At 38.1% G+C, this 22631-nt stretch overlaps 1 protein-coding gene across 13 annotated transcripts in view; it reads left to right on the forward strand.

The window, feature by feature from the left end:
• EXD1 (exonuclease 3'-5' domain containing 1) overlaps positions 1-22631 on the forward strand; it is a 75509-nt gene that overhangs the window by 35109 nt on the left and 17769 nt on the right. For 6 of the 13 annotated variants that reach the window (XM_086321836.1, XM_086321831.1, XM_086321834.1 and 3 more), the window contains exon 13: positions 5403-5570. The exons of 2 other annotated variants lie outside the window; for them this stretch is intronic. In XM_086321836.1, coding sequence (XP_086177962.1) covers positions 5403-5570 — 168 coding nt within the window. Of the gene's footprint in view, positions 1-5402; positions 6885-9031; positions 15854-22631 lie in introns of those variants that run through there. 5 more of the 13 variants (XM_086321827.1, XM_086321826.1, XM_086321828.1 and 2 more) reach the window with 2 other exon arrangements.

Consider the following 22631-nt stretch of genomic DNA (forward strand, 5'->3'; position numbering starts at 1 on the left):
TAAAAATTGAACAAGAGGAACAGGAATTAGGACTTGCTCATGATACATTCAAATACTAAAGAGAATCGATTGGAAAAGACTGCCACAAACAAAAAGGCAATTTGGTAAAGGGTACAAATATAACATAAAATTAATATACCCATTTATAATTTATACAGCTAGAGAATATACCATTTATACAGCTAGAGAATATAATGGGAGAAAAACATTCATTTATAATTGTAACAAAAAGTAGATTATATAGAAATGAAAATGTTTTAAAGTATTTAAAGAAAAAGTATTACTGAATGGTGTAAAAGAGGATTTAAATGCATGGGGACATTAAGTATTTTTGTCTATCAATTATTCCTGAATTAACTTTTAAATTTAACTTTATTCTAGGAAAAATATTAAAACTGTAATTATTTTGGTAAACTGTGATTATAATGTTTATAGGGATAGATAAGCATAAAGAAGAATAGTCCTGTCAGATATTAAAACATATTATATGTCTATGTTAAATGTCAGCGATACATGTATAGGCAGATCAGTGGAAGAGAGGAGAGAACCCCAACATAGATCTCGTATATATCAGTAATGATTGGGATAAAGGTAGAATTTCCAATCAGTGAGAAAAAGATTATTTAGTAAATGGCTTTAGACAATTGACTAATCATTGTGGAAGAAGGAGAATCAGAGTTGTATTATTACATCTTTTGCTACACCAAAGTAAATCCCACAGATCAAGCATTTATATAAAAATGGAATTATGAAATTATTGGCAAAAAGTATTAAAAGAAAATTATCTCACAGCAGGAAAATGTCTTCGCCAACTTTATCAAGGAAGAGTTGACAAAATTATGTATACTTAAAGTCAACAAAAGAGTCCGAAATGCAGTACTTGAATGCAATCTCAAAAACAATAGAATGATCTCTGTTCGTTTCCAAGGCAAACCACTCAATATCACGGTAATCTAAGTCTATGCCCCAACCAGTAATGCTGAAGAAACTGAAGTTGAACGATTACATGAAGACCTACAAGACCTTCTAGAACTAACACCCAAAAAAGATGTCCTTTTCATTATAGGGGACTGGAATGCAAGAGTAGGAAGTCAAGAAACACCTGGAGTAACAGACAAATTTGGCCTTGGAATACAGAATGAAGCAGGACAAAGGCTAATAGAGTTTTGCCAAGAGAATACTCTGGTCATAACAAACACCCTCTTCTAACAACACAAGAGAAGACTCTACACAAGGACATCACCAGATGGTCAACCCCAAAATCAGATTGATTATATTCTTTGCAGCCAAAGATGGAGAAGCTCTATACAGTCAGCAAAAATAAAACCGGGAGCTGACTGTGGCTCAGATCATGAACTCCTTATTGCCAAATTCAGACTTACATTGAAGAAAGTAGGGAAAACCACTAGACCATTCAGGTATGACCTAAATCAAATCCCTTATGATTATACAGTGGAAGTGACAAATAGATTCAAGGGACTAGATCTGATAGAGTGCCTGAAGAACTATGGATGGAGGTTCGTGACATTGTTCAGGAGACAGGGATCAAGACCATCCGCAAGAAAAACTGCAAAAAATCAAAATGGCTGTCTGAGGAGGCCTTACACAAATAGCTATGAAAAGAAGAGAAGTGAAAAGCAAAGGAGAAAAGGAAAGATATACCCATCTGAATGCAGAGTTCTAAAGAATATCAAGGAGAGATAAGAAAGCCTTCCTCAGTGATCAGTACAAAGAAATAGAGGAAAACAATAGAATGGGAAAGAGTAGAGGTCTCTTCAAGAAAATTAGAGATACAAGGGAAATATCATGCAAAGATGGGCACATATCATGCAAAGATGGGCACAATAAAGGACAGAAATGGTATGGACCTAACAGAAGCAGAAGATGTTAAGAAGAGGGGGCAAGAATACACAGAAGAACTTACAAAAAAGATCTTCATGACCAGATGATCAACGATGGTGTGATCACTCACCTAAGAGTCAGACATCCTGGAATGTGAAGTCAGGTGGGCCTTAGGAAGCATCACCACGAACAAAGCTAGTGGAGGTGATGGAATTCCAGTTGAGCTATTTCAAAATCCTGAAAGACGATGCTGTGAACGTGCTGTACTCAATGTGCCAGCAAATTTGGAAAACTCAGCAGTGGCCACAGGACTGGAAAAGGTCAGTTTTCATTCCAGTCCCAAAGAAAGGCAATGCCAAAGAATGCTCAAACTACCGCACAATTGCACTCATCTCACAGAAGGCAGTGGCAGCCCACTCCAGTACTCTTGCCTGGAAAATCCCATGGATGGAGGAGCCTGGTAGGCTACAGTCCATGAGGTCGCTGAGTCGGACACGGCTGAACGACTTCACTTTCACTTTCCACTTTCATGCATTGGAGAAGGAAATGGCAACCCACTCCAGTGTTCTTGCCTGGAGAATCCCAGGGACAGGGGAGCCTGGTGGGCTGCCATCTGTGGGGTCGCACAGAGTCGAACACGACTGAAGCGACTTAGCAGCAGTAGCAGCAGCACACCCTAGTAAAGTAATGCTCAAAATTCTCTAAGCCAAGCTTCAGCAATATGTGAACCATGAACTTCCAGATGTTCAAGCTGGTTTTAGAAAAGGCAGAGGAACCAGAGGTCAAATTGCCAACATCTGCTGGATCATTGAAAAAGCAAAACAGTTCCAGAAAAAACATCTATTTCTGCTTTATTGACTTTGCCAAAGCTTTTGTGTGGATCACCACAAACTGGAAAGTTCTGAAAGAGAATTCCGTCTGAAAGAGGGAATACCAGACCACCTGACCTGACTCTTGAGAAATCTGTATGCAGGTCAAGAAGCAACAGTTAAAACTGGATGTGGAACAACAGACTGGTTTCAAATAGGAAAAGGAGTACATCAAGGCTGTATATTGCCACTCTGCTTATTTAACTTATATGCATAGTACATCATGAGAAACGCTGGCCCGGAAGAAGCACAAGCTGGAATCAAGATTCCCGGGAGAAATATCAATAATGTCATATGCAGATGACACCACCCTTATGGCAGAAGGTGAAGAACTAAAGAGCCTCTTGATGAAAGTGATAGAGGAGAGTGAAAAAGTTGGCTTAAAACTCAACATTGAGAAAACTAAGATCATGATATCTGGTCCTCTCACTTCATGGCAAATAAGTGGGGAAACAGTAGTAGGCTTTAATTTTTTGGACTCCAGAATCACTGCAGATGGTGACTGCAGCCATGAAATAAAAAGACGCTTACTCCTCGGAAGAAAAGTTATGACCAACCTAGACACCATATTAAAAAGCAGAGACATTACTTTGCCAACAAAGGTCCGTCTAGTCAAAGCTATAGTTTTTCCAGTAGTCATATGTGGATGTGAGAGTTGGACTATAAAGAAAGCTGAGCACCAAAGAATTGATGCTTTTGAACTGTGGTGTTGGAGAAGACTCTTGAGAGTCCCTTACCAGTCCCTCCTAAAGGAAATCAGTTCTGAATATTAATTGGAAGGACTGATGTTGAAGCTGAAACTCCAATACTTTGGCCACCTGATGCGAAGAACTGACTCATTTGAAAAGACCCTGATGCTGGGAAAGATTGAAGGCAGGAGGAGAAGGGCACAACAGAGGATGAGATGGTTGGATGGCATCACCAACTCAATGGACATGAGTTTGAGTAAACTCAGGAGTTGGTGATGGACGCGTCTGAGGGACTAAACTGAACTCAAAGTGTACATCATTATTATACAACATACATTGTGAAATCATTACCAAGATTAAGATAATTAACACATCTATCACCTCATGGCTACCTTTTTTCTATGTGTGTGCTGAGAATGCTTAAGATACACTCTCAGCAACTTTCAAATAGAAACTATAGTAACCATGCTGTACATTAGATCCCCAGAACTTATTCTTCTTAAAACTGAAAGTTTTTACCCTCTGACTTATATCTTCCCATTTCCCTTTCCTTCAACCCCTGGGAACCACCATTCTATTTTCTGTTTTTAAGAAGTAACATGTTTGGTGCTTTTTTTTTTAAGATTTCATCTATCAGTGATTCCATGCATCATTTGTCTTTATCTCTCTGGCTTATTTCACTTAGCATAACCCTCCAGGTTCAAATATATTATTGCAAATGGCAGGACTTCCTTCTTTTTAATGGCTGGATTATATTCTATTGTGTGTGTATACATCTTTATTCATTTGTCTGTTGATAGACACAGGTTGTTTACATATCTTGACCATTGTTAATAATGACACAGTGAACAAGGAATGTACCTGTCTCTTTGCGATCCTGTTTTCATAATCCTTCAAATATGTACCCAGACATAGGATTGCTGGACCATATAATAGTTGTATTTTTAATTTTTTGAGGAACCTCCATACTGCATCCCATAGTAGCTGTGCCAGTTTACATTCCTCTCAACAGTGTATGAGAGTTCCCTTTGTTCCACATTCTCACCAATACTTGTTTTCTGTATTTTTGATAATAGGCATCTTAAGAAATGTTAATAATATCTCATTGTGGCTTTGATTTGCATTTCCCTGATGAATAGTGATATTGAGCACCTTTTCATGTACCTGTTAGCCATCTAAATATCTTCTTTGGAAAATTGTCTATTCAAGTCCTTTGCTCACTTTTAAATTAGATTATTTATTTTTTTCCTATTGAATTGTATGAGAGAATGCTTCTCTATGCAACAGAAATACTCAGAATTCAAAAAAGATATTTGACTTCAAAAATTTTGTATAGTGAAAATACTGTGAACAAAGTCAAAGGGCAAGCAACCCGGGAAAAAGTATTTGCCTCGTAACAGAGAGCACATTTTCTTAATATATCCTTTATTGTAGCATTTATGTGATGACAAGATACTGGAAACAACCCAAATATCCATCCATAACAGTTGGTTAAACAAATTATGGTATATCCATACAGCCATTAAAATTGCCAACATGGAAAAATTTCTTAAGACAGATTTTTTTAGTTGGAAAAATCAAGATGGAAAAAATATAATATTACCAATTGTATAAAATATTTTTAGAGTTATCAAAATAAAAAGTTGGAGGAAAATAAAAATTGAAAAATATAATCCAATGAAAAGATATTTAGAAAGAAATCAAATATGCAAAGGCTTTTTACAGGGTATACCTGCTAAGGCAGTTGGGGCAAGATTGGAATGGACCCTTACTTTTTTCCTATAATCTTTATGTATACACACATGCACAACATGCAAAACTGGATTCAACATATTTAAATTACTCGAAAAAGAATACTGCTATAGTTGAAGACACTAGAGGGTGCCATAAGAACACATTTGAGTAGATGCTTGCTTGCCAAATACTGTTTAGTAGAAGTGATTTTAAGGACTATGTTTAGAAGTTTAGTTATAGTAGACTTGTGTTCATTTTCTTTTCTTAGCCTACATGTATGGAGCTCCCGGAGGAACTGCTTCAACTCCAGGACTTCCAGAAGCAGCGCAGAGAGCGAGCAGCAAAAGAATATAGAGTAAATGCGCAGGGACTCCTAATAAGAACAGTACTACATCCAAAGAAATCGGTGACAGAGACAGCAGGGAAAGAGGGAAAGGTACGAGGTTTCTTACTTTGTAAAAATTCTACACAAGATAAAGCCCCAAATATTACATCTCGTGAGGATGTAGATTTACTGAAAGAAGAATCTAAGAGTAGACAAACCACAGTAGAGCCTCAATATCTACCCCTCACAAAGGAAGATGCCAGCGAGGATTCCAGTTACAACCTAAATTACCCTGAGTCAGAGGGGGTTAAAGACCAGAGAATAACTCAAAAAAGACACCTCAAGATACCTAAACAAGAGTTTCAGACAAGTTTATCTTTGAAAGAGGAGATAGAACAGTTATTGATGGCGGAAAATAAGGAAGATCTAAAAGGTACAAAACAAGATGTTTCAGTGTCTCCTTCCCTTCCTCAGGAAACCAGAGTGTCTCCAAGTGACATTTTTCATCCTTTTAGGAAAGCTGTGCTTCCCACACTTCCTCCCTGCCCAGCTTTGGAAAAGACTGATTCCTGGTTAAATCCAGATTCTCCCAATCTGCCTTAGAGATATGCAGTTTGTTTTTGAGGCCATTAAGGTGGTTTATTTCCACTGTTATCAGGGCCTTCCTCAGTGCTTAAGTTTCTCATGTTGTAAATTCAGTTTTGTCTCAGTCACAGTCTTCAGGGAAAATTATATCCTCTTACTTTCTGTATTCCTGGAATTTGATTAGGATGGGAACGAATAAGTTAAATAATGGAAGAAGTAGATTTTCTGATTATGTCATTCTGTAGAAATGTTCCCTGTGGCCAGACTAAAGTATTTCTCATAATTTGGCTTTAAAAGATTTGAAGAAGGGAAAAATTTTGGACTTAGTGTCTGGAAGAACCTATACTTTAAATTTTTTTGTTGTATTTTTTGGTTTGAAGGGGGTTGGTAAAACTCTTAGCCAGAAGTTTAAAAAAAATGATACCCAACAAGTTTATCAGAACTTTTTTCCTTTTTAAAATACTAATAAGTAAGTTTATCAGGTATACTTCAATAAAGCTGAAAAATCCAACTTTATTTTTCAATTTAAATTTTCAGTCTGTCTTATGTTATAGACAAACAATAGTTAATGTTACTACAGGAATCAGTATAACTGTTCTAGTTTCATTTCATTTCATTTACTTTTAGACAATTTTATCCTTTTTCCTAAAAAGCAGGGACTTCTTTAAAGTATTGTCTTTTATGTAAACTTTAAGTTTGATTGCACTGTGTTTGCCTGGAGATGGTGTGCTTTCTTAGGGTGAAAAAAAGGCAAGTTGTCCTGAGTCTTTTTATATTGAATACTTGCAAGTTGCTCACATTCTTTTGTGTATAATAAGCAATAAACCTGTTTTGGCATTAGGTTATCTTTCACTTTTCTTCATTGTGTCAGGGTAGGAATAAATTAGAATGTTTCTGCATTTCTAAGTCTAGAATCTGGGGTAGAAATCTGTTTTGTTTTTTTTTTTTTTGTCCACACTACATAGCTTGTAGAATTCTAGTTCCTTGACCAGGAATCAAATCTGGGCCCCAACAGTGAAAGTGCCTAGCCCTGACCACTGGTTCACCAGGGAATTCCCTAGAAATTTGCTAATTTGACTACTATACAGGCCTCTATTATTTATTGCACTTAGAGACAGTCTTCAGTTAGGAACATCCTTGTCTGTGCTCATTGATTCTGTCGTGAGTACCACTGAATGAACGTCCAGCTGTGCCTTCCAAACCCCAGAGCCCAGATCTGGCCTGAGCTTAAGATGACGGCAGGCCTAAGAGCTGTCAACTCAGCCCTGTGGGTGCTGTGTCTCACTTTATCCATAGTTTAGAAGCTCATTTGGAGCAAAGGTGATTTCTGGTTCATCTTGGATGAATGCATTTTCAGGTTGATCCCAGAAAGTGGTTAATCTAGGTTTACTCTGGGAAGGGCATGGATTTCTGTGAAATATGTAGAACTGATTTAGCACCTATGGAACCATACCACACACATTTATACATGTTTGTATACAGGCTACAAAGAAAAATGTAATGTTCTTCATATCTAAAAAAAGAATTTTTTCATTATTTATGTTCTATGACTGTAAAGAACAACAGGATTCTGTTGGACCTTTGTTGTATTGCTCAATATGGTAGCCACTAGCTATATGTGGCTATTTACATTTAAAATTAAATTAAATTGATTAAATGAAATAAAATTAAAAATTCAGTTGCACTTGCTATATGTTTCCATAAACCCAGTGACTACTACTTGCTACTCAATAGTTCCATATAATCAGGAGCTACCTGGGTAGCTGTATTAAATATCACAAATACAGAACATTTCCATCATTTCAACAAGTGCTATTGGACAGTGCTATTTTGAGAAGTACTTTCACTCCCAGAACTAAAGGAAACTTTTGGGTTTCAGCATAGTATTTTCTTAGTGAAACGCTTATATAACTGGAACTGCATTTTTCTCCATACATTTCTCCCTTCTAGCCTGGGGTCCCTACTTAAATTCCACGCGGTCAGATCCTACCATGAAACTCTGTCCTTTCCTGGATAGAATGTACAAAAATCCTTGGGTGATTCAAGCCCTGTTGTTAATGCTCTCTGCCATTACTCAGATGTCTAAAGTTTGCTCAGAATTTTGGGAAATCTTTGGTTCTTGACCCAACTCGTTGAGTTCTTACTCAGTATTTTTCTAGGTGAGAGTTCATAAATCATACTGCCTGCTTTCCCAAACTCTCTTGGAGTCTTGCTTCATTCTGCACCAAGTTTCTACATCTGTCCTACTCAGATCTCACCTTTATGAGCTGACCTTTCTATATGTGATCTGCAGTTACAGAGTCTCACAAGCAATCTATCCTTTTGCCTTAGGAATTAGGAAACAGAGTTGAGTTCATAGTTCCCTGAAGAAGGATCCTGCTCTGAGAATAGAAACAATGTTTCTTGCTTCTTGGTCCATTCAGTGTTCTTTCAACTATAGTGTGAAAAATCATTGAAGCAGCTTTGCCTGGGATCTGGCTATGGGCTTGGTAAATGCTAATATTACACAGTAGAATTTTAATGCACTATATATAGGCCTATCATTGTTTTGATGTGAAGCAAGTCTCAGCAGAAAGCCAAGATAAGACCTAGTGCAAACTTGGGGACCTGAGGATGATTATCCTGGTATACTTATATTTTTTATAAAGGTAACATCAATAAACACCTTACAGAAAATTTAGAAAATAAAGAGAAAAAAACTACTCAACAATCATCCCATATTAAACAACCCTTCCTAACATTTTGGCACTTTTCTGTCAATTTTTTCTCTCATTCTCTATCTCTACACACACACAGTCATAACCATACCATAAATACATTTATTGTGTTTTTATATCTTTTTCCATTTTATAATCCTAACAACCAACATTTTATTATTTTTTTTACAACCAACATTTTAAGCATGTTTCATTTTAAAATTAATGTGCTATTAAATAGAATTCGGAAAATGGGAAACTAAGAAAAAATTTGGCTTCCCCTAAATTTAGTCAGATGGCATCACTGACTCAATGGACATGAGTTTGAGCAAGCTCTGGGAGCTGGTGATGGACAGGGAAGCCTGGCTTGCTGCAGTCCATGGGATCGCAAAGAGTCGGACATGAATAAGCTACTGAACTGAAGAAAAAATATATTATTTCTCTAACCACATTGAAAAAGCAGGTAATATTTTTATTAATATCAGTGTTTATACTTAGGTTTCCCCCCCTGCATAGTTTTTTATATATATATATAGTATATACATATATAGTATGTAGTTATATATATATATATATATATATAGCATGTATCTGATAGGGGAATCAAAGCCAAAATATATAGAGAAATCCTAAAATTCAACAACAACAAAAAATGATTAAAAAATGGACAACAGGCTTGAATGGACATCCCTCCAAAGAAGACATACAAAATGCCAACAGGTACATGAAAAAATGTTCAACATCACTAATCATTAGAGAAATGCAAATCAGAACTACAGTGAGATACCATCTCACACCCACTAGGATGGCTACTATGCAAAAACAGAAAGTAAGTGTTTGCAAGGTTGTGGACAAATTGGAACTCTTGTGCACCACTGATGGTGGTATAAAAATGCGGCTACTGCAGAAAATAGCATGGTGGTTGCTCAAAAAGTTAAAAACATAATTACCATATCATCCAGCAATTCCACTTCTGGATGTATACCCAAAAGAACTGAAAACAGAGTCTTGAAGAGATATTTGTTTCACATGTTCATAGCAGCATTATGAACATAGCCAAAGGGTGAACCTAAGTGTCTGTCAATAGATGAGTGGATAAGCAAAATGTGGTATATACATATTATGAAATATTATTCAGCCTTAAAAGGGAAGGAAATTCTGCAATGTTCTATGACATGGATAAAACTTGAGAACATTATGGTCAATGAAATAAGCCAGTCACAAAAAGTAACTATGAAGTGTCTAGAGTAATCAAAATGATAGTGACAGAAAGTAGAATGGTGGTTTTTGGGGCTGGGGGAAGGAAGAAATTATAAGTTATTATTTAAAGGCTATAGAGTTTCAGTTTTGCAAGTTGAAAAGATTTATGGAGATTGATGGTTGTGATGGTTGCACAATGATATGAATGTACTTAATACCAGTGAACAGTACACATAAAAATGAATGAGATGGTAAATTTTATATATGCTTTAGCACATTTTTTAAAATTGGGGAGAAAAACTAACATCACACTTACAGTGATGAAAGTCTGAATGTATTCCCCATATAATGGAGAACGAGAAAGGACATTTGCTTTCACTAGTTCAATTTAAAATTGTACTGTAAGTACTAACTAGTACAATAAGGCAAGAAAAAGCTTATAGATTAGAAATTTTAAAGGTAAAATTTATTTTTGCAAGACATGATCATGTGCACATAAAATCCTAAGAAATGTACAAAATGCTACTAGAATCCATAAGTGAATTTAGCAATATTACAAGGTATACTGCCAATATAAAAAAAATTGTGAGTATAAAAAAATATTAGCAATGGTCAATTAGTAACTGAAATTTTAAAAAATACCATTTACAATCATGTACAAAAACATGATACCTTTAAGGATAGGTTTAATAAAACATGTGCAAGATGTGTATTGAAAACTACAAGATATTTCTGAAAGAAGTTAAAGAAGACATAAATAAATGAAAAATACCACTGAAGGCTCAGTACTGTTAAGATGTAAATTATTCCCAAATTCTAATATATTTATTTATTTATTCCAAATCCATAGATTTATTACAATCACAGTCAAAATCCAAGCAGGCTTTATATAGAAATTGACACACTCAGTTATGTCTGACTCTTTGTGACCCTATGGACTGTAGCCTGCCAGGCTCCTCTGTCCATGGAATTTTCCAGGCAAGAAATACTGGAATGGGTTGCCATCTCTTCTTCCAGGGAATCTTCCCAACCCAGGGATAGAACACTTGTGTCTTGTATCTCTTGCATTGGCAGGTGGATTTTTTTTTATCACTAGCGCCACCTGGGAAGCCCCATAGAAATTGACAGGATGATTCCAAAATTTATATGGCCATGAAACCATGCAACTCAGATTGGGACTTGAACCCACTCTTTTAATTGGGATCACACATCTGGTCTCAGGATTTAATGAAGCTCAGGTTCTTGATGTCTCATCACAGAAAGAATTTAGTGAGAGACAGAGTGATAGGTAAGAAGTGGATTTATTTAGAGAGAAACATACTCCACAGACAGAGTGTAGGCCATCTCAGAAGGTAAGAGTGGCCTTACCTTTTACCAAAAATATTAAGTCTTTCACTGTTCCCATTGTTTCCCCATCTATTTGCCATGAAGTGATGGGACCAGATGCCATGATCTTAAGTTTTGAGTGTTGAATTTTAACCAAACTTTTTCACTCTCCTCTTTCACCTTCATCAAGTTAAAGTGAAGTCGCTCAGTTGTGTCTGACTCTTTGCGACCCCGTGGACTGTAGCTCACCAGGCTCCTTCGTCCGTGGGATTCTCCAGGCAAGAATACTGGAGTGGGTTGCCATTTCCTTCTCCAGGGGAATCTTCCTGACCCAGGGATCGAACCCAGGTCTCCTGCATTGCAGGCAGACGCTTTAACGTTTGAGCCACCAGGGAAGCCCTCTATAATTTCGCTTCGCTTTCTGCCATAGAAGGGTGGTGTCATCTGCATATCTGAAGTTATTGATATTTCTCCTGGCAGTATTGATTCCAACTTACGCTTCATACAGCGTGGTATTTCTCATGATGTACTCTGCATATAAGTTAAATAAGCAAGGTGACGGTATATAGCCTTGACATTCTCCTTTCCCAGTTTGGAACAGTCCATTGTTCCATGTCTGATTCTAACTGTTGCTTCTTGACCTGCATACAGGTTTCTCAGGAGGCAGGTAAAGTGGTCTGGTATTCCCATCTCTTTAAGAATTTTCCACAGTTTGTTGTGATCTACACGGTCAAAGGCTTTAGTGTAGTCAGTGAAGCAGATGTTTTTTTTTCTAGAATTCTCTAGCTTTTTCCATGATCCAGCAGATGTTGGCAATTTTTCTATGATCCAGCAGATGTTGGCTTGTACATCTGAAAGTTCTAGGTTTACACACTGTTGAAGACTAGCTTGAAGAATTTTGAGCATTACTTTGCTATCATGTGAAATGAGTGCAATTGTGTAGTAGTTCGAACATTTTTTGGTGTTGTCATCGTGGTTATCCAGGTCATTAAGATCTTTCTGGTATAGTTCTTCTGTGTATTCTTGCCATTTAAGATTTTTTTTTTTTTTTTTTGCCACACTGCACAGCTCTGGGATCTTTCTTAGTTCCCCGACCAGGGATTGAACCCAGGCCCCAGCAGTAAAAGCATGGAGTCCTAACCACTGGACAATGAGGAAAGTCCCAATGCTTTAAATATTTTATTTTCCTCTGTTTTCTTCAATGAACTAGAGTGTAAACTGGTACATATAGAACAATGGATAAAAAGCATTTAATTGTAATGCAAACCAGAAGAGCCAGTAACTTAAGCGCAGTGCTACTGATCGCTCCACAAAGCAACAGTATAGCCTCTCTGGTTCGTATGAGATACTTCCACATTCTGGAGTTCTCAAATTCCCCAAAGAGCATTACTGTTTATAACTTGAAAGCCACCTGATGGCTAAATAAAAGCTTTGTAATAGAAACACATTCTAAAGAAAACATTCCTTAGGAAGAGCCAAAATGGCAAGTTCCAGGAATGAGGGAGAAAAGGGAAAGAAACTCTCTTCATTATTGTGTAACTTGTTGGGATGCCATCCACAGTTTGCTTTTTAAGAAGCCAATGTAATAGCAAAATCTTGATAGAGGAAAGGAAACTCGTGCTTAATCCTTCTTTCTGAGAAGGAGAACTTAAAAGAAGTAAAATGAAGATATTGCATGCATGAATAGCATGTACTCATACTTGGCTTTAAAAAAGAGATAACACTGAACCATTGCTGTAAAGCTTCCTCTGTGTAGTGTCTCACATAGTAGGCTTCATTTGTGCATTCGTTTTGGAGCCAGGCACTGGGCTGGTGCTGGGGAATCAGAGATAAAGACACAGTCCCCACTCCCAAAGAACCTAGAGTCTAGTAAGAGAATATTATAATTGAAATAATAGTTATGTTTAAGGTATACCAGTGAATTGGTGGGGTTTGGGTTGGAGGAGGCAGAGTAGCCTTGGATAGGAGATAGCACTTGCCCTTGCAATTGTGTTGTGTGTCAAAGGGCTTCATAAGAGATGGGGGCAGGGTACATTTTGGCTAAGAAAACTACAAGGAGTTCACTATTATAAAAGAGAAAAACATATAGGGTGTAATGGTGAGAGGTAAGGCTGGGAAATAGGGTCCATGCCTCTGTTAGGGTTTTTTGGTCATAAGCAAAAGAACTGACTGGGCTAATGTAAACAAAAAGGATTTATTGGAAAGATGAGTGGCTCATAGTATTGACGGGAAAGCTGGAAACTAGGCTTGGAAATAGAATCAGGGGCAGCTGCAAATTCTAGGCAGCAGGAACTACTCAACTGTCTGTCAGAGTGAGTGGGTGCCAATACATTTTTTTCTATCTCTGTGTAATTTGATTCAGGACTCAAAATCCTGAGAGGGTATAACTGACTTTATGTCATAAATCCATCCATCCAGGGCACCTTGATTTATTTTTTTGCCAACATTGTCCACCGTGGGGAAAAGGTAATTTGCAAAAAGAATGTGAGGGCCCTGAGGATTTGTATTGTTGAGTTTATATTTTATCCTGTAGACTAAAGGAGATCACTGAAAAATTATGAACAAGAAACTAAGATGATCAGAAATGTAGATTTTAGATCATTCTGGTTTGAGGATGGACTGAAAAGGGGCAAGAATAGTATGAGGGAGACTTGTACAAAAACTCTAGCATTGATTGGGGGAAATGTTGAATGTTTGCATTTGATAGGGATATAGAAGTTGGTAAGCTAATGAGGAATATGCTTTTGAAAGATATTTAGTAAGTAGAGTAAACTGAAAGACCAATTGAATATGGGTGGTAAACAAGAAGAGTCTTGGTTGATTCCCAGGTTTCTGTTCTGAATATCTATTTGAAAGTTGATGTCATTTATAGACAGAATCCATTGAGAGGGCAGTCAGAGGAATAGAGCTTCCATAGTAAGTTGGTTTTTACATGTGTCCCATTTAGGATACATTGGAATTTTGAAATTGTTATATCTAATAGGTAGTTGAATATATGGGGATAGAGAGCAGGAAAAAGATCTATGCTAGAGAGCTTTGGAGGGTATTACTATATAAATTGTCTTTGAAGTTATCGGACATGTACCATATTTTCTAGGTTTTGAGTATGGAATATAAAAGAAAAGGAATGAGAGTCACATTTTAAAAGGAGGGTAAGGAGAACAAGATACTCACAGATACCAAGAAGGAGAAGACAAATAGGAAGAAAATTCATGTAAACCAGAAAATAATTCACTTGTGGTTTGATGAACCCTTACTATAAACATATCAATCACAAACTGTTTCTAAGAAGGAAATGGCAACCCACTCCAGTGTTCTTGCCTGGAGAATCCCAGGGACGGGGGAGCCTGGTGGGCTGCCGTTTATGGGGTCACACAGAGTCGGACACGACTGAAGTGACTTAGCAGCAGCAGCAAGATATAATTGACATACCATACAATTCACCCATTTAAAGTGTACAATTTAGGACATCCCTGGTGGTCCAGTAGTTAAGAATCTGCCTGCTAATGCAGGGGACCTGGTTCGATCCCTGGTCCAGGAAGACTCAATATGCATGGGGCAATTAAGTCCATCTGCTCCAGCTACTGAGCCCACACTCCAGAGCCAGCAAGATGTAATGACTGAAGCCTGTGCACACTAGAGCCGATGATCCACAATGAGAGAAGCCACCACAATGAGAAGCCTGTGCATGGAAACTAGAGAAAGCCAGTGCGCAGCAGTGAAGACCTAGCACAACCAAAAATAAATAAATAAATATTTAAAAAACGAAAGTATGCAGTTCAGTTTTTTAGTATATCCTCAGGGTTCTGTAACCACTACCACATCTAATTTTAGAACATCTTCTCTCCCCTAAAAGAAACACCATACCTGTTAGTTGTTACTCCTCACCTCCCTCACACCTCTCCTCAGACCTAAGCAACCAACAGTCTATTCGTATAAATGCTATCATATACCATGTGTAATTTTGTGGCTGGCTTCTTTCACTTAGCATAAATTTTCAAGGGTCATTCATGTTGTAGCATGTACCAGTACATCATTCCTTTTTGTTGCTGAATAACCCTGTGTTATATAGATATCCCATGTTTTGTCTATTCATCAGTTGATGGACTTTTAGGGTTTTTTTCTACTTTTTGGCTATTAAGAATAAAACTGCTATGAACTTTCATGTTTAAGTTTTTGTATGGACATGTTTTCATTACCTAGGAGTGGTATTGCTGTATCATATGGTGACTAAGGGGCTCCCAGTGGTTCCAGTGGTAAAGAATCCACCTGCCAATGCAGGAGACCCAAGAGACATGGGTTGAATCCACACACACCATCCATCCATCCATGGTAACTATACATTTGACTTTTTGAGGAACTGCCAAGCTGTTTTTTCAAAGTGACTGCACCATTAACCACAAATTATCTTAAAGATTTCTTTAGTTAATACTTTGGATTTATAAGTACTTTTAGGAGATAGGCATTTCAATAGCTTACTGAAATAAGATGAACACCCTTGTAGAAATCACCCAGGTCACGCAATAGGACTTTGCCAGCCATCTTAGTATATCCTTCAGATGCCCCAAATCCATCACAGTTCCTAGCTTCTCTCTAAAAATAGCACCATTCTGATAATTGTATTATACATACAGAAGTTTCATAATAGTGATCCTAGAACCACTACCACCACCAAATTATGATTACTGAAAATATTTTCTGCCTGTGTTGTCCTCATCCTCTGCACATTTTTTGATTATCATGTTATATCTACATTGTCAGATCATATAGCTGTTACATACTACAATCTATCTCTTATCTTCATTTAGTCTTAGTTTCTACAAGGAGCTATGTAATTAATGTTTACCACTGGTTCTTTTGTCAGTGACTCTAGTCATTTTGACTGTCTGAAGCTCTTCCTCTAGTAGAATCATTAGCAAAGACTCATGGGAACAATAATGCCTGAGTTCCTGTTGTTACTTAGTTTCTAAGTTGTGTCTGATTCTTTGGAACCCCATGGACTGTAGCCCACCAAGCTCCTCTGTCTGTAGCATTTTCTTGGCAACAATACTAGAGTGGGCTGCCACCTCTTTCTCCAGCGGATCTTCCTTGACCCAGGGATCGAACTCTCATTTCTGGGTCTCCTGATGATGTAAAAAATCAGTTTTTCTGGATATAAAATCCTTGATTCATATATTCTTTTCTTGAGTGTCTTAAATATATACTCCATTTTCTTCTGGCACAAAATGTTGCTATTGAAGTCAATTATACTAGTCTAATATTTCGAAGTTTATGTCACGTGGTGTTCTTGCCTAGATGCCCAAAGTATTTTTTTTTTCTTTTTCTTTAAAGCCAAATAGTTTTACTAGATTATATCTTGGTGTTGGTCACTCTGGATCATCATTTTCAGGTACACTGTATGCTTTTCCAATGTGTAGTTTTAAGTTAATTCATTTATTTTTTATTCTAGAAATGTTAGGGGAAGCACACTGACTGAAACCGCCCACCCTGGCCAGGCACCATAGTAACTATTTGCATGAGTTTTTTACGACAGGAGGTCCTGGTAAGGAACAAGGAACTAATAAGCCTCCACCAACCAGAAGAGTTCGGGAAAGGTCAAAAGGAGACACCACCTGTCTGACCACCTCCCAGAATCCTTCTCTTTGGCATCCATCTTGGCTGAACAAGGTGTGCACCACCAGGAAGGACTCTGAGTCAGAATGATTGGCTAAGGACAACCCAGAAACCAGTCCCATCACCATAAAACCGGAGACTGCAAGCCATGTGGCAGAGCTGTTCTCCTGGGTTCCCTTACCCTACTGCTCTCCACCCGGGTGCCCTTTCCCAGTAAAATCTCTTGCTTTGTCAGCACATGTGTCTCCTCAGACAGTTCATTTCCTAGTGTTAGACAAGAGCCCAGAACAGAAATGCTACCTTGAGTAACATTGTTCGTATTTACTCTCTTCCCTTGTTTGGTTTTTATTCTTTGAAGACTTCTTTTACCCATGTGTTGGATTTTATTTGCCTGTCTTCAATATTTGTCTTCTCTCAAATCTTTTAAATTTCTTCCTTTTTTATTTAAATAATGTACCATCTTTTCATCCTGCTTTTCTTAAAATATCACTTGTGTTGATTTTTTCCTGTGTTGCATCTAGTTTAGTCATTTTTTAAATTATTTTTTTAATGGTATTTCTTTTGGGGGGCTTATATCACTTTGTTTTTGAATATTTATAATTCTTGTGTTTTTTCATATATGTTTAATGTCTTTTATCATTTTATGCATTAGTCCATTAGAGTATTGATCTGTTTTTTGACTGTGTCTTTCTGGCATGATTTCATTGGTATGTTATTCTGCTTCTTCTCTCTCTCTCTTTCTCTCTCTCTTTTTTTTTTTTTTTTACAATAAACTTGTACGGGATTTGAGTGGCACACTTTTCTGTTGCCCTTATTTATGTAAAATTAGTTTTCCTAAAATTTTAGGAGGCTTGGTTCAGTTGGTTTTTTGCCTTCACAGAGCTCCCTGTTTTGTTGTTTTTGTATAATGTTAAATCTATGCTGGTTTGCTTTTTGAGATTTTCTGGCTCTTTTTTTCCTATCCCACTTTTATCTGGAGCTTCTCTTTCCTTCTGTTTTGTTTTACCTGCCCTGTTCAGTTTTGACTTCATTTCCAGCAATTTCTCTCCGGTGTGGGACTTTGTGCTAGGAAGTAGCCATGGTTGTTTATTTTCTAGAATATGGGAGTCTGAACTTCTCCAGCCTATATCGACTTCATACTGTGAGGTCCTTACACTCACTTGCTGTTGTAATGGGCAAAACCCTTCTGGGTTTCAGACATTGTTTTCAAATTGGCCCTTACCACTTTCAAGTGAATACCTATTGGCTATTCTAGGGGTTTCTTCTTAAGTCTGTCAGATGCTCCATTGTTTCCCTCTTTTTTCTCTTATATGAATGCTAGTGGCTCTTAGTGATTTGGGCCCATCTGCTTGTAGTTTCACCTGCTGTATGTTTGAAATTTAGTTTAATAAAATGTCAGAGAAACATCACTGAACTCAACAAGACAGCTAGGTCCACAGTTGGATACTTTGCTATAAATTTTGTTGTAAATACTTTTCAAAGGCCTTGGGTTTTGTTGTCTAATTATTCTGTTTTTGTATGGGAATTGGGGAAGATATAAAAACTGAGCCACTGAGATTTCCCTGGTGGTCCAGTAGTCAAGAATCTGCCTGCCAAAGCAGGGGACATGGTTTTAATCCCTGGTCCAGGAACTAAGATCCCACATACTGCAAAGACAGCTAAGCCTGTGTGCGACAACTTCTGAAACCTAGGAGCCCTAGAGTCCATGCTTAACAACAGGAGAAGCCACCACAATGAGAAGCCCGCCTACTGCAACTAGAGAGTAGCCCCCACTTGCTGCAACTAGAGAAAGCCTGAGCCCAACAACGAAGAGCCTGTTCATCGTAAGGAAGACCTCGTGCAGCCAAAAATAAATATAAATAAATTAGAAAAACATTAAACAAATAAACAGAAACTATGCCACTATAATCACTGTTGCCATCGTCCCAGAATCTAGATATATATGTGTATTTCCACTGAGAAGTCTAATCCTGTGGCTTCCTTGGGGATTCTCTCAGATCACTTGTCCTGAGGAAAGTCAGCTGCCATGTTGGGAGAACACTCAGGCAGTCTCAGAGAGAGGTCAACCTGGCAACAAACGGAAAACTCCAGTCAGTAGCCTGTGAGAGACTATGTCCTGCGAACAATCACATGAGTGAGTTTGGAAGTGCATCTTCCCCAGTCAGGCATTCAGGTGACCTCAGCCCCTGCCAGCCAATTGATTGCAACCTCATGAGAAACTCTGAACCATCACCATTCACCTAAACTGATCCTGGATTCCCAATCCTCAAAAACTATGAGATAACAAATATTTGCTGCTTGAGGCAAGTAATTTTGGGGATATTTTTTTACTCAGTAAGAAATAACAAATACAATTATGAACAAATGATCCCACTTTGTGGGCCTAGCTCTCTTACTGAGCTCAGTGATGTTTCTCCAACATTTTATTAAAGAAAATTTCAAACATACAGCAAAATCAAAAGATTTTATAGAGAACACCTATACCCACCACATAGATTTTATCACTGTTTTCCTGTGACTTTTAATGACAGTCTGTTAGTAATATTTCAAAATGTTTACAAAATTATGGACTCCAGGACCACCACTTTCCAAGGCAAAATGTTCCTCATATTAAGTATTTCTTTTTATTTCAGTTCAGTTTAGTCGCTCAGTCGTGTCCGACTCTTTGTGACCCTACGAATGGCAGCACGCCAGGCCTCCCTGTCCATCACCAACTCCTGGTGTTCACTCAGACTCATGTCCATCGAGTCGGTGATGCCATCCAGCCATCTCATCCTCTGTCGTCCCCTTCTCCTCCTGCCTCCAATCCCTCCCAGCATCAGAGTCTTTTCCAGAGTCAACTCTTCACATGAGGTGGCCAAAGTATTGGAGTTTCATCTTTAGCATCAGTCCTTCCAGAGAACACCCAGGACTGATCTCCTTTAGAATGGACTGGTTGGATCTCCTTGCAGTCCAAGGGACTCTCAAGAGTCTTATCCAACACCACAGTTCAAAAGCATCAATTTTTCGCGTTCAGCTTTCTTCACAGTCCAACTCTCATATCCATACATTAGCACTGAAAAAACCATAGCCTTGATGAGATGGACCTTTGTTGGCAAAGTAATGTCTCTGCTTTTGAATATGCTATCTAGGTTGGTCATAACTTTTCTTCCAAGGAGTAAGCGTCTTTTAATTTCATGGCTGCAATCACCATCTGCAGTGATTTTGGAGCCCCAAAAATAAAGTCTGATATTGTTCCCACTGTTTCCCCATCTATTTCCCATGAACTGATGGGACCAGATGCCATGATCTTCATTTTCTGAATGTTGAGCTTTAAGCCAACTTTTTCACTCTCCTCTTTCACTTTCATCAAGAAGCTTTTTAGTTCCTCTTCACTTTCTGCCATAAGGGTGGTGTCATCTGTATATCTGAGGTTATTGATATTTCTCCTGGCAATCTTGATTCCAGCTTGTGCTTCTTCCAGCCCAGCACTTCTCATGCTGTACTCTGCATATAAGTTAAATAAGCAGGGTGACAATATACAGCCTTGATGTACTTCTTTTCCTATTTGGAACCAGTCTGTTGTTCATGTCCAGTTCTAACTGTTGCTTCCTGACCTGCATACAGATTTCTCACGAGGCCGGTCAGTTGATCTGGTATGCCCATCTCTTTCAGAATTTTCCACAGTTTATTGTGATCCCCACAGTCAAAGGCTTTGGGATAGTCAATAAAGCAGAAATAGATATTTTTCTGGAACTCTCTTGCTTTTTCGATGATCCAGCAGATGTTGGCAATTTGATCTCCGGTTCCTCTGCCTTTTCTAAAACCAGCTTGAACATCTGGAATTTCACGGTTCACGTATTGCTGAAGCCTGGCTTGGAGAATTTTGAGCATTACTTTACCAGTGTGTGAGCTGAGTGCAATTGTGTGGTAGTTTGAGCATTCTTTGGCATTGCCTTTCTTTGGGACTGGAATGAAAACTGACTTTTCCAGTCCTGTGGCCTCTGCTGAGTTTTCCAAATTTGCTGGCATATTGAGTGCACCACTTTCACAGCATCATCTTTCAGGATTTGAAATAGCTCAACTGGAATTCCATCACCTCCACTAGCTTTGTTTGTGGTGATGCTTTCTAAGGCCCACTTGATTTCACATTCCAGGATGTCTGGCTCTAGGTGAGTGATCACACCATTGTGACATATTCTTATTTTGAAATGAAATTCATTTTATTGAATTTTCCATCTGTCGATCCTCCCATCATGCCATGGTGAATAAATCTGTTCCCTTTCCGAAGTGGTAGCCCTTTGACTAGTTGGAGACAAGTGGTAAGACTTCTTTGAATCCCCCTGTCACCCAAGTCCATTTCTTGCCCTTTCCTTATTCTCCTGCTCTGTTGTTTCTCAGCTAGCTATGGCTGATGGGAAGCTCTAGTAGAAGGTTGTAGGGTGAGAAGCAAAGCTATTCATATCTCTATCTTTCTGCCCTGGGTGGTATCTCCAACATTGACTGCATCTATTCCATGGCTTCTTTACCAGCCTGACAGGCCTGCCATAGTTTCAACTTCTACAAGGTGATCCTGGCCCCAGTAATACCACTTCTTCATTAAAATATAAATATAAATATATATATATATATATAATTGTATTTATTTATTTATTTTTGGCTGTGCTAGGTCTTTGTTGCTGTGTGGGCTTTTCTTTAGTTGCAGTGTATGGACTTCTTACTGCAGTGGCTTCTCTTGCTGCGGAGCACAGGCTCTAGGGCACACAGGCTTCAGTAGTTGTGGCATCTGGGCTCAGGAGTTGTGGTTCCCAGGCTTTAAAGCACAGGCTCAGTAATTGTGGCACACAGGCTTAGTTGCTGTGTGGCATGTGTGATCTTCCCAGATCAGGGGTTAACCCATGTCTCCTGTGTTGGCAGGTGGATTCTTTACCGCTGAGCCACTAGGGAAGCCCACTGCTGCTGCTTTTTGTTCCTCCAGTCTAGGTGTAGTAGAGTCTTCCTGCTGTTAATAATCTCCGGGACTGCCTCACCATCCACTCTTGGCTTATCTCCATTAGCTATGTAATAAATTTCCTATATTAAATGCCCTCTGTTTCATATACTTAGAGTGCTTTCTGCTTTTCTGGTTAGATCCTGACTGCTATAGGGGTGTACCACATAGTTTTTGAAATATATTCTAAGAGGGTACATGTAGTGCTTACTGCAATCATCTATGATTTCTCCCAGAGACAGGAAATTATATTTCATGGATTTGTGTGGTCATATCTGTGTCCTGCCACCCATGTAATGCCTGGAGGTATAAGAGAAACTTGTTTTCAGAGATGCAGTTGGAATTATATGAGGATAATTTGCAAGGATGTTGCAATACCAAGAAAATGGTATTGAATATATTAATGAATTATAACTTTAGGAGGGGAGGTGGTCTTTGGAGTGATATCTAATAAAATTAGACAAAACTTTATAACCAAGGAGGGATTAGAAAATTAAAGTCAAGCAGGTGACTAAAAAGCTGAATGTCCATTGAAAATTTCCCTTCAGTAAGGAGGGAAAAAGGCCCAGTCATGTTGAACTGTAAACAGCAGTACTATCATATGACTCACTGAAAATGTTTAAAAAACAACATGGAAATCAAAGCATTGCCCATTAATAAATAGTGCTTCTCATTATATTACATGGGTTAAATATTCTCTTTATTGTAATTTTTCTAAAATCTCAACAGTGTATCATTTTATTTTCTTTCATTTCCATCTGTAGTGCAGGTGCTAAATAAGTA

Source organism: Bos grunniens, chromosome 10 (assembly GCF_055505025.1).
Source record: "Bos grunniens cultivar Pamir isolate PY7600 chromosome 10, Bosgru_T2T1.0, whole genome shotgun sequence".
NCBI lineage: Eukaryota > Metazoa > Chordata > Mammalia > Artiodactyla > Bovidae > Bos > Bos grunniens.